Source organism: Cataglyphis hispanica, chromosome 22 (assembly GCF_021464435.1).
Source record: "Cataglyphis hispanica isolate Lineage 1 chromosome 22, ULB_Chis1_1.0, whole genome shotgun sequence".
In the NCBI taxonomy this organism is placed as follows: Eukaryota; Metazoa; Arthropoda; class Insecta; order Hymenoptera; family Formicidae; genus Cataglyphis; species Cataglyphis hispanica.
Window position 1 is genome coordinate 2872732 of NC_065975.1, and position 20917 is coordinate 2893648.

Below are 20917 nucleotides of genomic sequence, written 5' to 3' on the forward strand. Positions count from 1 at the left end.
CATTTTTTACATTATTTTCCATTTACACGATCGGAAGAACTTCTGATAATGCTCAAGTTATAATTATTGATGCACACAATCAGATTATATGATAAATTATATTTTCACCCATAAAGACAATGCAGCTTAGTCATATTTGTGGTTTGGGCAGCTTTTCACGCGGGCGTTTCGTCGACAGGACTCCGCAATTTAACACAATCACCGATTTTATTGGTTTTCCGGTCTTCGTACCGAATTCCTCGATCTATTTAATCATGGCAGATATAAACCACTGCTATGCGGTTGAATTTAAACGCGCGGACGGTAATAAAATCTTTTGTAAAACGATATCGTACGATACGCGCAAAAGTTTTTCTTTTTTTTTTTTTTTAATGCGCAAGAGAAGAGAGGAGAGAACGTATTCTATATTTAAAATATTTCTAGAATAATTCATTTCTCTCAATTTTTCTGTTGTAAATATATAACAAATTATATTTGCATTACATACAAATAGAAGATAATGAAATATTAAGTAAAAAAAACATTATAATATCTATGTACTTTTTTAAAACATTCTCAAAATTTGCCGCTATAAAATATATAAATTATTTATACGCATTATTGCATTAAATGTGATTTAACATAATTTAATTTAGTATAATAACTTTAAAACACAAAATCTATAAACTGCGACTAATTATTCTACGTCAAAATTTACTAGCTACCCGTTAGATGGCGACATGTTTCATTCCATTGATGTTAATCGATCGAATGAAATATATATTTTTCAATTTAATGTTTATTAAAGATAAAATAAATTAAATCTTAATAAAATTGATAAATAAAATACGAAAAGAAAATAAAATATGTGTATATGAGAAGAAATTAGACGTTTAATTATATTATAAAAAAAAAAAAGAGATACTATTTATGTTTCTACGACAGTTTTACTTGTGTAATCCACTTGTACGATATAAACGAGATGGTTTCTTTACGATTTTGTCAGCATCTCGAGCTGTACTTAAATCAACAATGCTAGCTAACGATGTTGCATTATTGCATTAGTAACGTTGCGCACTCGAGCAAAGCTCTGGATTACCAACAAAAGAAATGTTCAATATTACCTTGTAAAGGTTTCTTATTCCGCTTATTATCCGGCCGAAAACGGCTCTATCTCCATCCACGGTTTCCAAGCACCTAAACGTAAGATTAAACTTGGAGTCGTTTCTGCCATCATCGTTATTGCACATGGACAATATGCCAGGTTCCGTATGGCATAAATCGGAAATTTCCTTATCGAATGAGTCTCCGTATATAGAGATACCGCCGCTACCATCAAAATTCGTGACATCTCCTCCCTGGCACCAGTAGCCAGAGACAATACGATGAAATGGAGTGTGCCTGAGAATTATACATTTTATACAAATTCGTAAGAGCTTTGAGCTTGATTTTATTCACGGATTTTTCAATAAATTTCAGACACGCTTTACGGGAAATTGCAAATCATTATATATAGTCTCAAAAATCTCTCTCTCTCTCTCTCTGTCTTGTTTCCTCCTACATTTACGTACTTATATGAGAATCCATTTATTCCACGACAGAAAGCTGCAAAGTTCTCGCACGTACGTGGTACGATACCATCGTAGAGTTCAAACACTATACGCCCTAATTTCTGATCCTCTTCTTTAAGTCCAATATCGAAGAAACATTTCGTTTGACTCTTTTCGGCTAATTGCCTTCGTATATCTGACACAATGTACAGTTTCTTAATCACTGAAACGTATCTGTGTTACATGAGAAATTTTATATTATTTATATTAAATTTTATATTATTATTATTTTAAATTAAATTTTATATTATTTATATTATATTAGAAATATTATATTATTTTATTTGCTTCACGTTACGCGCACATATAAAAAAGTTTGACAGAGCAAAATTTTTTTCTCTCATATATCGAAATATGTGAATTGAATAACCTTGCACGGTGCTCCACTGCCTCGTGTATTTTCTTGTAGGCTCTCAAAAACTCACGAGTAGGATATTGACTTTCCGCTTGACGAATTTTCTTCAGTATAATTCTGTTTTCCCGCATAATTACATTGTTCTTCCGATCTTGATCTCCAAGTTTCGTCTTATATCTGAAATCCGGCGCCCAACAATTCACACATCCCTAAAAATGGAGAATAAAAATTCAATATTGGCATGTTTTATTTGTATTTATAATTGGATTAAAAGTAAGATCGTATATACACAAAATTAAACAATTATATTATCAATATATATAACTATATATATGTAAAATTGTTGTGCTAGTTTTCATACCATATATGCCATAAGACGATATATACTAACCCCTAATCGATGAATTATGTTAATTTTTTTCAAAAGTTTTATATTCTCTTTATCTATTTCTTTAACTCGTACGGCATCTCGTTGCAGGTCAAACGATTTCAAATAGGCTAATGCATTGAAATGCGGAGGCTTGTCATCGATTTTCGCCGAAACGTGCACCGAGATTTTTTTTTTAGATGCGCGGCGAGATTTTCTACACGTTTTATTATTCATGATTGCATAACATTTGCATGATATTTAATTTTTCGTTATATAGATGTCGAAAAATGTTTTTGCAAGTTTGATATTATCAATTCGACATAATTTTACAACAATTTTGTTCCTAGCATTTTCTACAGCGGATTTATAACTAAGTTTGCAGAAATTTTCATTCATGTATATACATATATATATATATATATATGACATTACATGAATTGATGCAATGTTCAGATAATAATTATTATTATCATATGTATCGGACTGAACTTAATAGAGGGAGTTAATGATGTACTCGACAACATGTTTTTGATAAATAAGCGTAATAATATTTATTGTACAATAAATTTATGTGCAAAAAACGAATTAATGAGCTCATCTAATTGTAAATAATAATTAATTTAGTAATTACATGTCCGTTCATTTCTTTTGATGATATCCAATTAGTATTAAATTATATCAGGTGATAATTAATGTAATGAGATAAATCAAATTATTTTCTTTATTATCGTCTTCTATATTTTTTTATACACTAAAATACATAAAAATATTTTTATGAAAATGATTATTACAAGAAAGAGAATAAAAAGTATTTATCTCATATATTGCAATAGTTTGTAAAAAAATTATTATTAATTCTATTAATTAAGGAAAAATATGAAATATAGAATTATTAAAAACTTATCTAGAAAAAGCATATTACATTGCATATTATTGATTGTTAAATCAATGCTATTTATCGATAAATTTTTTTTTGTAGATTTATTATATCACCCACAATCTTTCAATACTTTCTTAAATTTCTCCGCTTGTATTAATATAATTGCAAGAGTCAGAATGGATTCAAAGTACTGAAAGAAAAAGAAATACATATTAGTTTTTAAATATTTATCCATAATGCAGATATAAATAATATAGTAATATATAATTAAATTATTTGATACTAATTACGCACTCCATAAAGGAATTTATAACCAAACCGAAAAAGTCTAAGTCCGCAAAACCTGAGTGGCGCTTGCATTATTTGCAATAAAAATTGCAACATCTGCATTAAAACAATTATATGTATCGTTAGTTTTGCATAAAAACTTAAATCAAGATTTGTTGCAATAATTTTTTTCAAATTTATATTGAAACTTACATTTTCACGTACTTCCACATCGCAAGTGAAATACGATGTTTTACTTATCATGCCGCCTGTTGCGTTTGCCTAAAATTGGGATAGAATTGACATTATTTTTATTAATATTATTTTATTAATATTTTTATTAATATTATTTTTATTAATATTATGTGAAATATTTGAACTAAGCAGCATCTAAAAGTATTTGTTTAAAAAGAATTGAATTAGAATTGCTAAAAAAAAAAAAAAAAAAATAAACTACATGTTTTGAATTTGAATGTTAGAATCAATACCTTGGCGCAAACTCTCTCGCATATTAAATTGATCAGGAGTAATCTGGAGATGTACCAAACCAGCCAAAATATAATTATGACGATGATCAAGATTCTTTTACTAGTGACATAATTTCTGACGAATATTGCGGTAAAAAGTTCACGGAAAAATTCCGCTATAAAACCGAAATAGCATACCATCTTGAAAGTCATTTCTACTTCGAATATTGAGTTTACCTCGCGAGATATTTTATGCAATTCCAGATGAAGATGTCTGCGTATAAACGCGATATTAAATCTCGCTGTGTAATTTCTGTGTTTCGCAATAACATAATAATAGTTAAATTTTAATAAACATTCACATTACAATCCATGTCATATATTCACTACTTGGCGCATTCGGAAAATTGCGCTGTGGCGAATGCAATACGGAGTTTTCCCAAGCTCTCTTTATTCCGCGCACGTTCTCTGTGGTCAGTTTATGTAGATGCCTGTTAATTTGATCAAACTTCAATCCTATGTACCTAAAAAAAAAAAAAAATTAATGAAAAATGAGAATTATTTCAAAATATATGCAAACATATTAATAACCTAATAATCCTTAAAAGTTTGTCAAGAAGACTTAGTTGTTTTTTTTTTTTTTACTTTATACAAATTTTGGAAACTTATGCAAGGATTACTAGATTAATTTCTATGTGTGATAGTTTTTATAAAATACCAACCCAAGAATACTTGCAAAAGTCAAGTCATTTATGATACTTATATGAGAACAATGGTTTAGCATAAATGATATATACATGGATTTTAAAGGATTGTATGCCATATCTTGCCATCGCATGTAATCGCAATAATTTAGTAATAAGGCTAATGCAGACCATCCCAAAACGATCCGCATTATTTTTTTACTTAATTTCTGATAATCCATCGGTATTTTGAATTTTTCTAGTGTGTTATCCACAATAGCAAGTTTCTTCAGACAGTTCCTAAATTTCTTAAAACAAAGAGTACGCAGTAAATAAATAAAAAAGGTTACTATGTAAAAACACGACGCGCTTATATCTAAAAAAAATTATGACAGAATATTATAAATATTTTATTCATATAATAATTGAATTAAATTACATAGATCGAAGCAAGCTAATGGGAAAATAATTTTATAAAATATATAGATAACATAATATTTCACACTGCATCAATATGCAAAATAATTATTTGCGTTTTATATAAATTCTTTCATTAAATGATATTTAAAGATTTTATATAACTACTTAATACACAAATAAGTTCCATCCTCAAATTCAATCGAGATTATATATTGTTAATATGATGTATGCGAATAAGCTAAGATTTTTTTCTTACCTTGTCATGATACACTCCAAGAAGCATTGACAGTAAAACTATGAAAATGTTCAGCGAAACGTAAATCCTGTATTCGGCGGAGTATTCAGGTATGTAAGGCATCCCTTCGTCTATAACGAAGAAACAATAAGTCGACCACAATAGAAGAATATACAGAGAACTGAACCAAAATCTTGAATATCCTGTAGGAAACTCCACAATTCTTAAACCGCATATATAACTCATTATCAGGAGTGGCGATAAAAGGGATCGAACGCTCTTCGCCATGGTAGATTGGAAACTATACTTTTTATGTCGGCGACGACAATGACGAGTCTCCGTAATTGTAATTGCTGCACTTACGCATATTGAAATAATCGATCTACTGAATTTTGCGCACCATGAACTAGCGAAACAACAGACGGGTAAATTTATAATGCAAAGCAAATAAGAGTTAATGGCAAAGCATCTATTTTTTTGCTGCTTTCTATTTACTTTATATGTAACGATATATAGAAATTGTGAAACTCTATGACAGAATGTATAAAATAGCTTTTATAAAAGACATACTTATTGGGAAAATGAGTAGGAAAGAATGATAACATTACACAGTAAAGATTGGAAATATTGAAAAAAAAATATTTTATATTTTGCACTCTGAATATTATTTATCAACGCTCTTTAAAATTATTTATATAACATATTTAATTAAGCGTCATTTCTTTAAAATGCTTGTTTCTTCATGTACGCTTGAATTAATAAAACTACAACGGTTGTAACCGATGAGATGAACTGAAAAATATTAATTTCTATTTTTAAATAATTATTATATATTTGTTGTTATATGGTTGTTGTATATATTATTGTTGGTGATAGATAATTATATGACATTTTGCAACGTACTCCGTAAAGAAATGTGTAGCCAAATTTGAAAAGTCCAATTCCGTAGAATCCGACTGGCGCTTGAGTTATTTGCAATAGAAGCTGTGATATCTATATTAATAAAATTTATTAATAAATTGCTTAACAAACATATTTATAATTCTTTATTTTTTCTTAAATTTAAATTATAGTTTGTTTTAATAATTATAAATAAGCTAATATTAAGACTTACATTTTCACGAATTTCAACATCGTAAGTAGAGTACGGCATTTTATTTATTAAATTTTTTGTTGCATTTGCCTGAAATTGGAATATACCAAATAAAATTTGAATAATTCTTTTATAATTCAAAAAAGTCGTGTAAACTTTAATATTTTTTAATATTTGTATAAACTTTATTACTTTATAAACTTAAATTATTTTATAAACTTATTTTTAATATTTTTTAATAATAATTAAATAATTATTGAATGAAAATTCTGGTTAAATATATTTTGAGCCTGAATGCAATATTAATACCTTGGCGTAGATTGTTTCGCATATATAATTAAAAAAAAAGATTCTCAAAACGTTAACACAAAGCCAAATTGTTATCATAATAGAGTATAGTATTTTATTAGATTGGATATAATTGTTAATAAGTGTCACGCTGAAGAGTTCTTTCATGTCGAGCGCTAACCAATAAAAACTACATCCCATTCTTAAAGTCATCTGCGTTCCAAATATCGAGTCTATCTCACAAGATATTTTACGCAACTCCAAATGAAGATGTCTGTGTGTATAAACGCAATATTGAATTTTATTGTTCTAAATAACTGCAATTCATAGAATTTATATAAACTTTCTTACATTACGATCCATGTCATCCATTCCTTGTTTGAAGCTTGTAGAAATTTATGCTGATGAACAGAATTTTCCCAAGCTCGTTTTATTCCACATTTGTTGTTTCTTATTAAATTCAAAAGATGTTGGTTAACTTGATCAAACTTTAATCCTACATACCTAAAAATGTGAAAGAAACCTCTGACGTGATAATATATTGACATTTTCAAAAGTTTTGAAAAAAGCTTATATTTATATGCATTCTAATATACTTTTATTACACATATGATTATATTAAAATAATTTTTGTATACGAAAAAAAATATACAAACCCAAGAATACTTGCTACAATTAAATCGCTGATGATATTAATATAAGTGCAATAATTTCGCATAAAAAAAAGATACATTGTTTTTAAAATATTATAATTGTATTCATTTTTCATCCAATATGCCGGTTCACAATTCATTAATATGATAGCTAGGAACCATATTAAGACGACGCACATTGCTTTTTTGTGTAGTTTATGATAATCTATCATTGTTCCGATATTTAGCAATGTATTATCGACAATGTCGAGCTTTTTTAAACAATTTCTAAATTTCTGTTATAAAGAGGCAATGTGGTAGACAAGTAATTATTTAATTTATTGTAGCTTATCTAATGTAATTAATAGCTATAGCTTTTTTAAAAGATGACTTGAAAAATGTTAATTTTATATATTTTTTTTTTTTATATTTTACACCCAATAAATTAAAAAGGAATTTTTATCAATAATTTGTGTAGCATTATATGTGAAATATTGCTTATCTTTAATTTCTTTTGCTAAACGGAAAAAAAATTACTTAATATTTTTGTAACTACTTTAAATATCAAAAAAATATTTAAATATACAAATTAAATTGTTTATTATTAGTAAAAATATAATTAATATTTTTTTATCATACATACCTTGTCATAATATATTCCAAACACAACTGACAATATTGTTAACAACATGTCTAACCAGTAGCATACAAGATATTCAGAAGCAAAATGTATATTAATAAAATAAGATATTACTGTAGAATTTAATAAGAAATAATAAGTTGACCATAATAATAGCATATATGAGAGACTAAACCATACTCTTGGGTGACCTGTAGGAAATTCAGTAATTCTTATACCAAGCACATAACTGATTATTAAAAGCGGTGTTAAAACTGTTCGAATGCTTTTAGTCATTGCGCAGAGCGTTTTTATTCTAAACTATGTTTCATTTGCCGACTGCGTAGTTGCGCTAGCTTTATCATGATAACATTCTTCATAATTTCAATTATTGGATTTGAAGTTATTGAAATAATCGATCTGTTGATGTTTATATACGATATATTTAAACAATTTGGATAATGAATGAAATTTCTTTTACATGATGCACGTAAAAGAAAATAATTATAAATGTAATCATTATATATTTATAATAGAAATGTAAAAATTGTTCCTTGCACATTTTTTTTAATTTCTTGTCTTGACAGTTTTTACAAACACGACACGGTTACATTTAACTATATTAAAGAATTGTGACAAAATTATAAATAAACATTTGATTCAAATAATAAATGAATTAAATGCATCAGCGTAAGCTAGCGGAAAAATAATTTTGCTGAATAGTGTATCTCGCGAGAAATACATATCTAAATTCTTTAGGCAAAATAATCAAATATGTAAGACAGCTCTACCTATAATGAAGAAAGAATTAGGTATTAATTTATAATTTTTATATATAATATAAAGATATAGAAAATTATAATATATAATATAAAGATATAGTATATAATATAACGATTATAATATAAAGATATAGAAAAAGCTGTGTCAAATTTTTGGGTACCTTGTAGGGATCTCCGCAATTCTTAAACCACGCACATAACTCATTATCACAAGTGGCGATAAAAGGATCCAATACTCTTTGCCATGATAGATTGGAAACTATATTTTTTATATCGATAACGACAACAATGATGAGTCGCTGTAATTATATTTGCTGCACTTACGCGTATTGAAATAATCAATCTACTGAATTTTACACAACCGTAAGACAGCAAGCATCAAACAAGTAAATTTATAATGCAAAACAAATAGATTAATGATGAAATATCGATTTTCTTATTTTCTATTTACTTTATTCGTGACGATGTATACATATATGTATAGAAATTTCTATTGCAAGAGGCTATATAATTAAACTTTAATTTAAAAAAACTTGACAATTTTATATCTAAAAGCATAATGCTATTTCTTAATTTCAAAAGCAATAGTTTTATTATTTATGGATATAATAGCATAAAGAAAATTGCAAATAATTGTATTATTACAATAGTTTTTATTTTGCTAAATAAACATTGTATAGCATAGCAAATTATTAAAGCTATTTAAGCTAGTCCAAGCTATTCAAATTAAAATTATTTATTATTATTATGTATATTTATGTATATTATGATCATATATGAATATTTTCCTACCTTATTACAATGCATTCCGAAGATAACTGACATTAATGAAATAAAAATAGTTAGGCAAAAAAAAAAAATTAAATAGTCGCTATTGTATGTAAGATAATACACGTATTAGAACAACGAAATAAATCAACCACAATAACAATATATATATAGCAGGCAGAACCGTGCTTTCCAGCGAGTTGTCGAAAACTCGACAATCCTTAAACCAGATATAAAACTAAATATTAGAAGTGATGTTAAAATCGTTTGAATATCATTGCGCACACTATTTCGATTCCGAACTATATTTCATTTAACGACTGAATGGTAACGTCCCATCAAATGGTGACGGATATGATAGCGGATATTTAATTTCCGTATACTTAAGATTATTAAAGCAATCGATATGCTGAAAATTACATGCCATGATATATTTAAACAGGTCAGATAATATGAATATGATGGATATGGCGTCTGCTTTTATGGAACATAATACAAATATGAATATTATTCTTGAGACACTTCTTCCTTATTTTTTGTCTGAAAAGTTTGTATAATGTTATAAAATATATTATAAAATATATTCAAAAATATTATTAAATAACAATAGATAAGGCATCGATTTAATATTAATTAAAGGCGAAATAATAAGAAAATACAAAAAAGTGATTACAGAACTCTGTTTTTGTTAGAGTTATAAGAGTAATATTATTGGATTAAATAAGTAAAATTGATTTTATGCAAAAAATAATTTTTGTGAAAAAAAAAAAACAGGTTGTACAAAATGGATGTAAAAATAAAATAGAAAATACTCTTGCAATCTTTTATCTAACGAGAGGATTAATATTACTTTTCGCAGAGCATAAAGTATACAAAATGAGTCGAAAAATGTAATATAATCGAAAAGGAAATGATTTCTGCAAAAAAGTCAAAGATGTCCGATAAATTTTTTTACCCAATTTTACGTTTGAGAAAATTTACTTCGAAGATTAGATAGATTGAAAGGTTAATAATATATTCACGTTTCTTTAATCAAATGGCTTGCTTTGCATAACTGAACTATATGCAAGTTACGTCACATCATGTCATGTAATTATTTAAGTTTTTACACAATATTACACAATAAATAGTATATTTTATAAAATGTTACATGTTGAATATTATGTATCGATAAAGTCAATTTTATTGTTTTTGTATATTACATTTGTTATAATTTTCTTAAAATATTTACTTATTTGTATACGTTTGTAGTAATAAAACTAAAACAGTGACAACTGATGTAGTAAACTATAAACAGAAAAAGAAATAGTAGTTTTTTAAAAACACTTATCATGGATTTAATTATTTGTAATAGGTAATTATAACGTACGCTTTGAAGAAATTTAAAGCCGAACTGGAAGAGTCCAAGCCCACAGAATCTGATTGGTGATCGAGACATAAGTAAAAATTGTAGAATCTGTGTGAATACAATGACATTTAACATATTATCATCCCTTTTTATATTTAAATAAAAGTTTAAATTTTAATAATAAATAAACAAATGTTAAGACTTACATTTTCACGAATTTCATCATCGCAATTGGAATATGATAATTTACTTATAAAATTTCCCGTTGCCTTTGCCTTAAATTTGAATGTGTGAAAATAATATTAATATAATCATTTTTTTTAAACATATAACTTATTATATCACTAAACCAAATAATTGTTAAAAATAATTTTTAAATAAATGTATTTTTTAAACTTGATACCTTCATGCCAACTCTCTCACATTCATAATTAATGAGGAAGAGTCTGCAAATGTGTTGGAAAAGCCCTAATAGTAGTAGAATGACTTGAAATATATGTCTGTATTTGAAATTATTAGTGATGAATATCATATTAAAAATTTCTTGAATACCCAACGCTATGAAAGCGAAGTAACACCCCATTTCGATAGTCATTTGTATTCCGAATATTAAATTTATTTTGCGGGATATTTTACGTAATTCCAAATGAAGATGTCTGTGTAAACGTGATATTAGCTTGTCGCGCGAAACGCAGTTATGATTAATTATATCAATATCCTCTTACATTACAATCCATATTATATATGCGCTTCTCGGAGCTTTTGCATATCTAGATTGATGAACATGTAATACGGGATGTTTCCAAGATTGCTTTATTCTATCTTTCGTTAATTTTTCAAGATGTTCGTTAATTTGATCAAATTTCGATCCTATGTACCTAAAGATTAAGGATTTAGTAGATAATTATTAGCAAACATAAGTAAATATTCTTGTATGTTTTTAATGAACTAACCCAAGCATACTCGTTATAATTAAATCGCCGATAATGTTTGCATTAATACAATAAATGTGTATATAAAGACTGCAGATAATTAGCGCAACGTCATGAGTCTCACTTGCGAGTAATCGGATTTCCACATAAATTATTAATATGACTAGTACAAACCATCCTAAAATGAGCAATATTGTTCTCATATACAATTTCTGATCTGTTATTGCTATTTCCAATTTTTCCAATGTATTGTTCACAGTAGTAAGTTTCTTTATACAATTTCTAAATTCCTGATATAAGAAGACAGTATGTAGTAAATCAATGATTTATAATATCGAATTGTATCTTGAAATATTGACACTTTGAATGTCTAATAATTTAATCATTTGATCTTAAAAAAGATGTAATATAAGATATTGCGTATATATTTTTACATTTATTTTACGTTTATTTTTTTCATGTTTATTATCTTTCAAGGAATAATTTACATTATATTAAACATGTTATTATTAGATACGTAAAAAATAAAATTTGTTAATAATTTACGGTATATACATATGCTAAATCTTTTATATTTTTATGATACATTATCTTTTTGTTAAATAAATATAAAAAAGTAATGTTTTTTCATATAAAATCAATGGTTTCAAATATTTAAACTGCACTGATATCTTTTTACGTTAAATCTCCTACCTTGTCATCGTATATCCCAATGATAATTGATAATAAAACTATAAACATATTTACTCCAAGCCAAATATGGTGTAGAATGGGGTAATCAATTGTATAAGGTACGACTTCATATATAAAAATAAAATTATATAATGACCACAATAACAGCATGTATAGAAGACCGAACCATTGTCCCAGTGCACGTGTGGGAAACTCGATCACTCTTAAACCGCACACATAACTGATTATTAACAATGGTGATAAAATTTTTTGAATGCTCATAATGTATGTGACTCCGACCTGCACTTGGTTTGTTAACAATTGTACTAAGACATAATGTTAGCGAATCTTCGTAATCTTACTTATTACAGTTATATATAATGAAATAATCGATATATTGAATTTTACACCGCAAGCTATAAATATAAAGATGATGGGTTATATATTTTCAAATAAAGTACGTACGTTTACAACGCAAATATCGATCTTGTCTTTAATTTTTCATTTTTCTACTTATATGATTGTACGATATTACATGTTGTAATTAAAAGCATCAAATAACACCGCAATATTGTAATTTATTATTGATTTTAATTAACATTAACTTTGACAATATAATAATAAAATGATGATTGCAAGAGAGAGAGAGAGATAGAGAGAGAAAGAGAAAGAGAGAAGAAGAAGAACAGCTTAATAACACGTTCTTCTTTAATACAATGATAAAAAATTATTATATACTGTTCATATTTTTTCTATTACATTTGGAATATTATTTGTTAATTCCTATTCAAGTTATTTATAAGCTATTTATTATTTATATTTTGTCATTCTTCATCTAAAGATGTCTTTTTTGTATGCTCGTCTATCGATAAAACTAATACGGTTGTAAGAGACGAGGTAAACTAAAAAACATTAATTTTTTTTTAATAAATATCATAGATTTAATTGTTTAATAGATAATTACGTGATATATATGATATATATATATATATATATATATATATATATATATATTACATATACATACTCCTTGAAGAAATTTATAGCCAAATTGGAAAAATCCAATTCCATAAAATCTGACTGGCATTTGAGTCATTTGGAATAGAAACTGTGATATCTATATTAATGGATCATTCAATATAAATATTTCTTGGTTTTTATATTTATTATGAAACTTAAAAATAAATATTTATTTTGGTAATAGTTAATAAACTTATTCAAAAACTTACATTTTCACGACTTTCATCAGTATGAATAAAATACGACATCATATTTATTAAGTTTCCTGTTGCATTTGCCTAAATTTAAAATATTGATTATAAAATTAAAACATTTAATTTAGTTATATTAATTATAATCTTTTAAAAGTTAAATACTTGAAATATTAAATAATTGAAAAGAAATTCTAAATAGTTCTTCGAAAACACAGGTTTAATACCTTTGCGCTGACTATCTCGCATATATAATTAATGAGGAAGAGATTAAAAACTTCCAAAAAAATCCAAGATATGTTTGTAATAAAAAACAGTATTCTATTATTATATTTGACATCATTGTCAAGTATCACGACGAATATTTCGTCCAAGTCGAGTGCTAAAGAAAGAAAATAGTATCCCATTTTCAAAGTCATCTGTATTCCAAATATTGAATTTATCTCATAAGATATTCTCCGTAATTCTAAATGAAGATGTCTGTATACAAACGCAATATTAAATTTTACTGTGTAAAATAATCATGATTGATGGAATTTCCATAAACTCTCTTACATTAAAATCCATGTCATCCATTCGTTGCTTGGAGCCTTTGGAAGCTTATATTGATGCGAAACTGACACTGGATTCTGCGAAGCCCATTTAATATCCCATTTGTTATCTTTCGATAAATTAAGAAGATATCCATTAACTTGATCAAATTTTAATTTTATGTATCTAAACATAAAAGGAAATCAAAGAATAACGATATTATCAGAACAGATATATGCATTATTTATATATTATATACAGAGAGATTTTGAAACCTTCTGAATTAGGAAACTATTTTTATAATAATATAATTTCCTTTTAAATTATATACATGAATTGATTTATATAAGTAAGTTGTCAGAGTAATATGTGCACATGTATAAAAGGATATACCAACCCAAAAACACTTGCAATAATCAAATCATGGAGAATGTTAATAAAATAGCAATAATTTCTCATGAAAGAAATATATGTAGCTATTAAAATGCCGGTATTAAATTCAATAATCATGGTTAGTGTTTCTTCACAGATCAAGAGTATAACTATTATGAACCATCCTAAGACGAGCCACACTGATTTTTTATGAAGCTTATGGTAATCTGTCGTTATTCCGACTTTCAACAGTGTGTCATCGACAATGTCGAGCTTTTTTAAACAATTGTTAAATTTCTAATAGAAAGAAAAGACAGTTTGGAAAGTGGACAAAATTAATATTCAAAAATATAATGGTCTTACATTATTATATAAAAATAATTTATAATTTATATTGTATTATGTGGAATAATGTTTTTATGACTGTTTGTTTCATCAAACAGACATAATGTATGTAGAAAATAATAAATTGAAACTTTTATAACTATTTTAAATACAAAAACTTTTTTTTCTCTATTAAAATATACAATTGAAATCAATTATTATTATATATAATAAAAATATATATGCTAAAATTTTCTTACCTTATTATGGTATATTCCAAGCACAACTGACAATAATGTTATAAAAATCTCTAGCCAAATATAAATAAGATAATCAGAATCATCAAATATATCAGTTATAGTCTTTGCATAAGGTATTGCTGTGAATTTTAAGAAGAAAAAATAAATTAACCAAAATAACAATACGTACAAAACAGTGAACAACGATCTTAAAAGATCTATAGAAAGATCAATAATCCATAATCTTAAACCACACACATAACTAATTATTAAGAGCGGCGCTAAAACTTCCCGAATGCTCTTCATCACGACGCCTTGTCGATTGCGCATTGCAACTTTTTGTTATTAAGTTAAAACGTAATGATAGCGGATCTTTGTAATTTCAATTGCAACACTTATGCATAATAAAATAATCAATATATTGAATTTTACATACCTTGAATTATTGAAAAGAGGCTGGTCGAACGTCAAAGCGACACGAAGCAAGCATGTTTATAATGCAAACATTGATGTCTTTTTGACACTTTTAGCCTTTACTTTTGAACTTGTACAATAATGCGATGCTATTATGCGTGATTAAAAACATCATCAAATAACAAATCTAATAATGTCAATTTTATTTGATATGAACTAATAATGTATAATAATAAAATATTGTAAATGCAAAAAAGAAAGAAAAGAAAAGGGAAAAGTAAAGAAGAGAGAAAGAGAGAAACAGCCTTAATAACGTGTTTTCTTTAATACAATGATAAAATAATTATTATATATTATTAATATTATTTTATTTACATTTAGAATATTATTTGTTGATGCCTATTTAAGATATTTATTAGCTGTTTGTCATTTATATTCTGTCATTTTTATAAAGATGTCTGGTTATTTGTATGCCTCTGTATCGATAAAACTATAACAGTTGTAAGAGACGAGCTAAACTAAAAAATTATTAATTTTATTTAAATTATTTATTAACATTAATTTTTTTAAAATAATTATTATAAATTTAATTGTTTAATAGATAATTATGTGATATATGAAATAATATATATATATATATATATATATATATATATATATGTATATATATATAATATCATATATAACATATACATACTCCTTACATTTACATACCCCTTGAAGAAATTTATAGCCAAATTGGAAAAAACCAATTCCATAAAATCTGACTGGCATTTGAGCTATTTGCAATAGAAGCTGTAATATCTATATTAATAGACCATACAATATAAATATTTCTTGGTTTCTGTATTTTTATTGAAACTTAAAAATGAATATTTATTTTGGTAATAGCTAATAAACTTATTTTAAAACTTACATTCTCACGAATTTCATCATTATAAGAAAAATACGGCATCCTATTTATTAAGTTTCCTGTTGCATTTGCCTAAATTTAAAATACAGATTACAAAATTAAAACTTTTAATTTAGTCATATAAATAATAATCTCTAAGAAATTAAATAATTGAAAAAAAAATTCTAAATAATTCTTCGAAAACACATGTTTACCTTTGCGCTGACTATCTCGCATATATAATTAATGAGGAAGAGATTAAAAACGTCCAAAAAAATCCAAGATACCATTGTAATAAAATACAGGATTCTGTTATATTTGACATTATTGTCAAGTATCACGTTGAACATTTCATCCAAGTCAAGCGCTAAAGAAAAAAAATAGTATCCCATTTTCAAAGTCATCTGTATTCCAAATATCGAATTTATCTCATAAGATATTCTTCGTAATTCCAAATGAAGATGTCTGTATACAAATGCAATATTAAATTTTACTATGCAAAGTAATCACGGTTAATGAAATTTACATAAACTCTTTTACATTAAAATCCATGTCATCCATTTGTTGCTCGGAAACTTATGTTGATGCAAAAGTGACACTGGATTCTGCGAAGCCCGTTTAATTTCGCATTTGTTATCTTCCGATAATTTAAGAAGATATCCATTGACTTGATCAAATTTTAATTTTATGTACCTAAATATAAAAAAAAACCAATGAGTAACGATATTATCAGACATACATGCATTGTTTATATATCATATACAGAAACATTTTGAAACATCCTGAATTAGAAAACTATTTTTATAATAATATAATATCATACATTATATATATCAATTCATTTATATACGTAAGTTTGTTGAAATAATTTGTATACATGTGTAAAAGGATATACCAACCCAAAAATACTTGCAATAATTAAATCATTGAGAATGTTAATATAGTGGCAATAATTTCTCATGAAAGAAATATATGTAGCTATTAAAATGCCGGTATTAAATTCAATAATCATGGTTAGTGTTTCTTCACAGATCAAGAGTATAACTATTATGAACCATCCTAAGACGAGCCACACTGATTTTTTATGAAGCTTATGGTAATCTGTCGTTATTCCGACTTTTAATAGTGTGTCATCGACAATGTCGAGCTTTTTTAAACAATTGTTAAATTTCTAATAGAAAGAAAAGACAGTTCAGAAAGTGGACAAAATTGATACTCAAAAATATGATCTTATATATCTAAATAATGATAATTTATGTTATAATATATTTTTATGACAGTTTATTTCATTAAATAGAAATAATGTATGTAAAGAATTATAAATTAAAACTTTTATAACTATTTTAAATACAAAAGCTTTTTTCATAATTATTATTATTATGTAATAAGTATATATGCCAAAATTTTCTTACCTTATTTTGGTATATTCCAAGCACAACTGACAATAATGTTATAAAAACCTCTAGCCAATAATAAATAACGTATTCAATAGAATTAAATATATCAGTTATATCATTTATATAAGGTAATACTGTAAATTTTAAGAAGAAAAAATAAATTAACCAAAAAAGCAGCATATACGAAACACTGAACCACGATCTTAATCGACTTGTAAGAGGTTTAATATTCCATAATCTTAAACCACACACGTAACTAATTATTAAGAGCGGCGCTAAAACTTCCCGAATGCTCTTCATCGCGACGCCGTTTCAATTGCGAATTGCAATTTTTTGTTATTAAGCTGAAACGTAATGATAGCGATCTTTGTAATTTCAATTGCAACACTTATGCATAATAAAATAATCAATATATTGAATTTTACACACCTTGAATTATTGAAAAGAGGCTGGTCGAACGTCAAGTGACACAAAGCAATCATATTTATAACGCAAACATTGATGTTTTTTTGACACATTTATCCTTTATTTTTGGACTTGTACAATATAATGCGATGCTATTATGCGTGATTAAAAATGTCATCAAATAACAAATAAAATAATGTTGATTTTAGTTTATGAACTAATAATATACAAACAATAAAACAACGTAAATGAAAAAAAAGAAGAAAAAAGAGAGAAAGATTTTTTTATAAAATTTGATATATAAAATTATTTTTATGCAAGAAATAATTTTTATGTAGAAGAACAAAGAAAGAGAGCAATACAGATTACAATAATATAGAGACATAAGAATAGAAAGTACAAAAACCAATTTCTTTTAATTTAAAGCAATTCATATAAAAATGATAAATATTAATTTGCAGTGCTAATACAGAATTGAACAAATCATGTTATAATTAGAACAACTTATCTGTTTAATAGTTATTGACTGATTTTGTTAGGCTTGACTTTTTAAAAATGCTCACTTGTTCGTATAATCTTGTGCTAATATAACTAAAACGGTCGCAATATATTTGAAAAACTAGAATAAAACAATATTATACTATTGTGACTACATTTATTGTAAATAAGTATTCAAATAATAAATATATAAATATGATCATACCCCGTATAGGAACTTGTAACCAAATTGAAAAAGTCCAATCCCGTAGAATCTAACTGGCGCTTGAGTTATTTGCAATAGAAACTGCAAAATCTATGTTAATATACTATATTATTTAATATACATATCATATATATTTTCAAGGTTTTTACTTTAAATTAAATTAACGTTTACTTTAATAACGTTCAATAAACATATATTTTAAGACTTACATTTTCACGGATTTCAACATCACAAATGGAATAAGATATTCTGTTGATTAAGTTTCCTGTTGTATTTACCTAAAATTAGTGCAGAAAAGTAAAATTAAAATTTATTTTATATATAATCTAGTCGCGTAAAACTTAAAATATTATGCAGCACATTTAAATATGTATATGTAAAATTAAAATTCTAAATAAGTATTTTAAATTTAAATATACGAATATCATCAATACCTTAACGCTGATGCTCTCACATATGAAATTAATGAAGAGAAGTTTGAAGAAGAAAATGAAAAACCAGGCTAAAGTTGAGATAAGAAACTGTATTTTATCATTTATGTAATTGTCGAAGAGTGTCACGTAAAAAGTTTCACGAAGTGTATACGCCAACCAACAACAGTAACATCCTGTGGACATTGTTAACCCAATTCCGAATATCGAATCTATCTCACGACATATTTTGCGTAACTCTAAATGAAGTTGTCTATATAAATGTAATATTAAATCTTAATATTAAATCTACAATGTTATAACCGCAAAATTAATAGAATTTACATAAATTCTCTTACATTATAATCCATATCATCCATTCGCTATTTCGAGTCTTTAGGAATTTGCGTTTCTGTGAAAGCGATGCAGGATTTTCCCAAACTCGTTTTAATCCGCGTTTGTTATCTTCTGTTAAATCCAGAAGATATTGGTTAACTTGATCAAACTTTAATCCTACATATCTAGATATAGAATAGATTAACATGTTTGTATATTAGATACTTTAATTATTATTAGCAAGTATATGAATATATGTATAAAATTTTTTTAAGATTTAAAATAAGATTAATATTTTTATACTTTTATACATATAATAGTATATTTTTATTAATTTAGAAACTTTTTTAAATCTGCTGTAGAATAATTTTTCTAAATATAAAAGGAAAGAAAGAAAGATGTACCAACCCAAGAAGAGTGATAAAAATCAGATTGTTGATAAAATTAATATGGCTGCAATAATTTATCATAACACTCGTATAAATAGCTTTTGCATTGTTATAATTATACTCATTTTTCATCCATATGACCTCTATATAAGTCAGTAACATGACTAACAGGGACCATCCTAAGACAAGTCGTATTATTTTCGTATGCAGCTTGTGATAATCTGTTGTTGTTCCAAGTTTTTTCAGCGTATCGTCCATAATAGTAAGTTTTTTTAGACAATTTTTGAATTTCTAATGTGAGAAAAAACAAATGTACAATGGAGAAATAATTAATGCTACTCCAAAAAGTACAGCTCTCTTATATCTAACGTAACTTTATTCTATTTTATTTATAGACATAAAAAATATTAAAAAAGATATATACAATAAAATATAAATGTTATTTTTTATTTTAAGAAATAATTTGCTAAATATATCAAGAAAAGAAATTTTTTAAATAAATTATAACGTATAAATATGTAGATTTAAAATATTTTTATGTTTTTATTACATTTTACGCAAGACAAAAATAACGGAAAAAATTATAAATTAAAAATGCAATTACAATTTTAGATGATTGAAACTTATACTATTTTTTAATATAATCAAAATTGCTAAACACCTAAGGTTTTCTTACCTTATTGTAATACATTCCAAAAACAATTGACATTAATATTACAAAAAAGTCTAGGTAAAGACAAATAAAATACACGGAATTATAAGGAATGTAAGTTATTGTATAACTGAAGAGGAAATAGTAAATCGACCATAATAACAGTATGTATATGAAACTGAACCACGGTCTTGAATGATTTGCAGGAAACTCGATAGTTCTTAAACCACATAAAAAACTGG

The 20917-nt window shown here is 25.9% G+C and overlaps 2 protein-coding genes and 1 long non-coding RNA gene across 3 annotated transcripts; all 3 read right to left on the bottom strand.

The window, feature by feature from the left end:
- Positions 1 to 130: 130 nt before the first annotated feature.
- Positions 131 to 2317, bottom strand: LOC126857774 (peptidyl-prolyl cis-trans isomerase-like). Its single transcript, XM_050607493.1, has 5 exons — positions 2306 to 2317; positions 1960 to 2153; positions 1551 to 1763; positions 1104 to 1380; positions 131 to 244 (listed from the first exon to the last, which is right to left on the bottom strand). Exons 1-5 carry the CDS (start codon positions 2315 to 2317, stop codon positions 131 to 133), a joined length of 810 nt encoding a protein of 269 aa, XP_050463450.1.
- Positions 2318 to 3246: 929 nt separating this feature from the next.
- LOC126857684 (uncharacterized) lies at positions 3247 to 3714 on the bottom strand. Its single transcript, XR_007688535.1, has 3 exons — positions 3675 to 3714; positions 3489 to 3578; positions 3247 to 3384 (listed from the first exon to the last, which is right to left on the bottom strand). It is a non-coding gene; the product is annotated as an uncharacterized LOC126857684 (long non-coding RNA).
- Positions 3715 to 4286: 572 nt separating this feature from the next.
- Positions 4287 to 20281, bottom strand: LOC126857775 (uncharacterized). The gene is made up of 7 exons (XM_050607494.1): positions 20043 to 20281; positions 19658 to 19819; positions 19323 to 19572; positions 19098 to 19166; positions 18889 to 18978; positions 18749 to 18804; positions 4287 to 4452 (listed from the first exon to the last, which is right to left on the bottom strand). Exons 1-7 carry the CDS (start codon positions 20279 to 20281, stop codon positions 4287 to 4289), a joined length of 1032 nt encoding a protein of 343 aa, XP_050463451.1.
- Between the last annotated feature and the right edge of the window lie 636 nt (positions 20282 to 20917).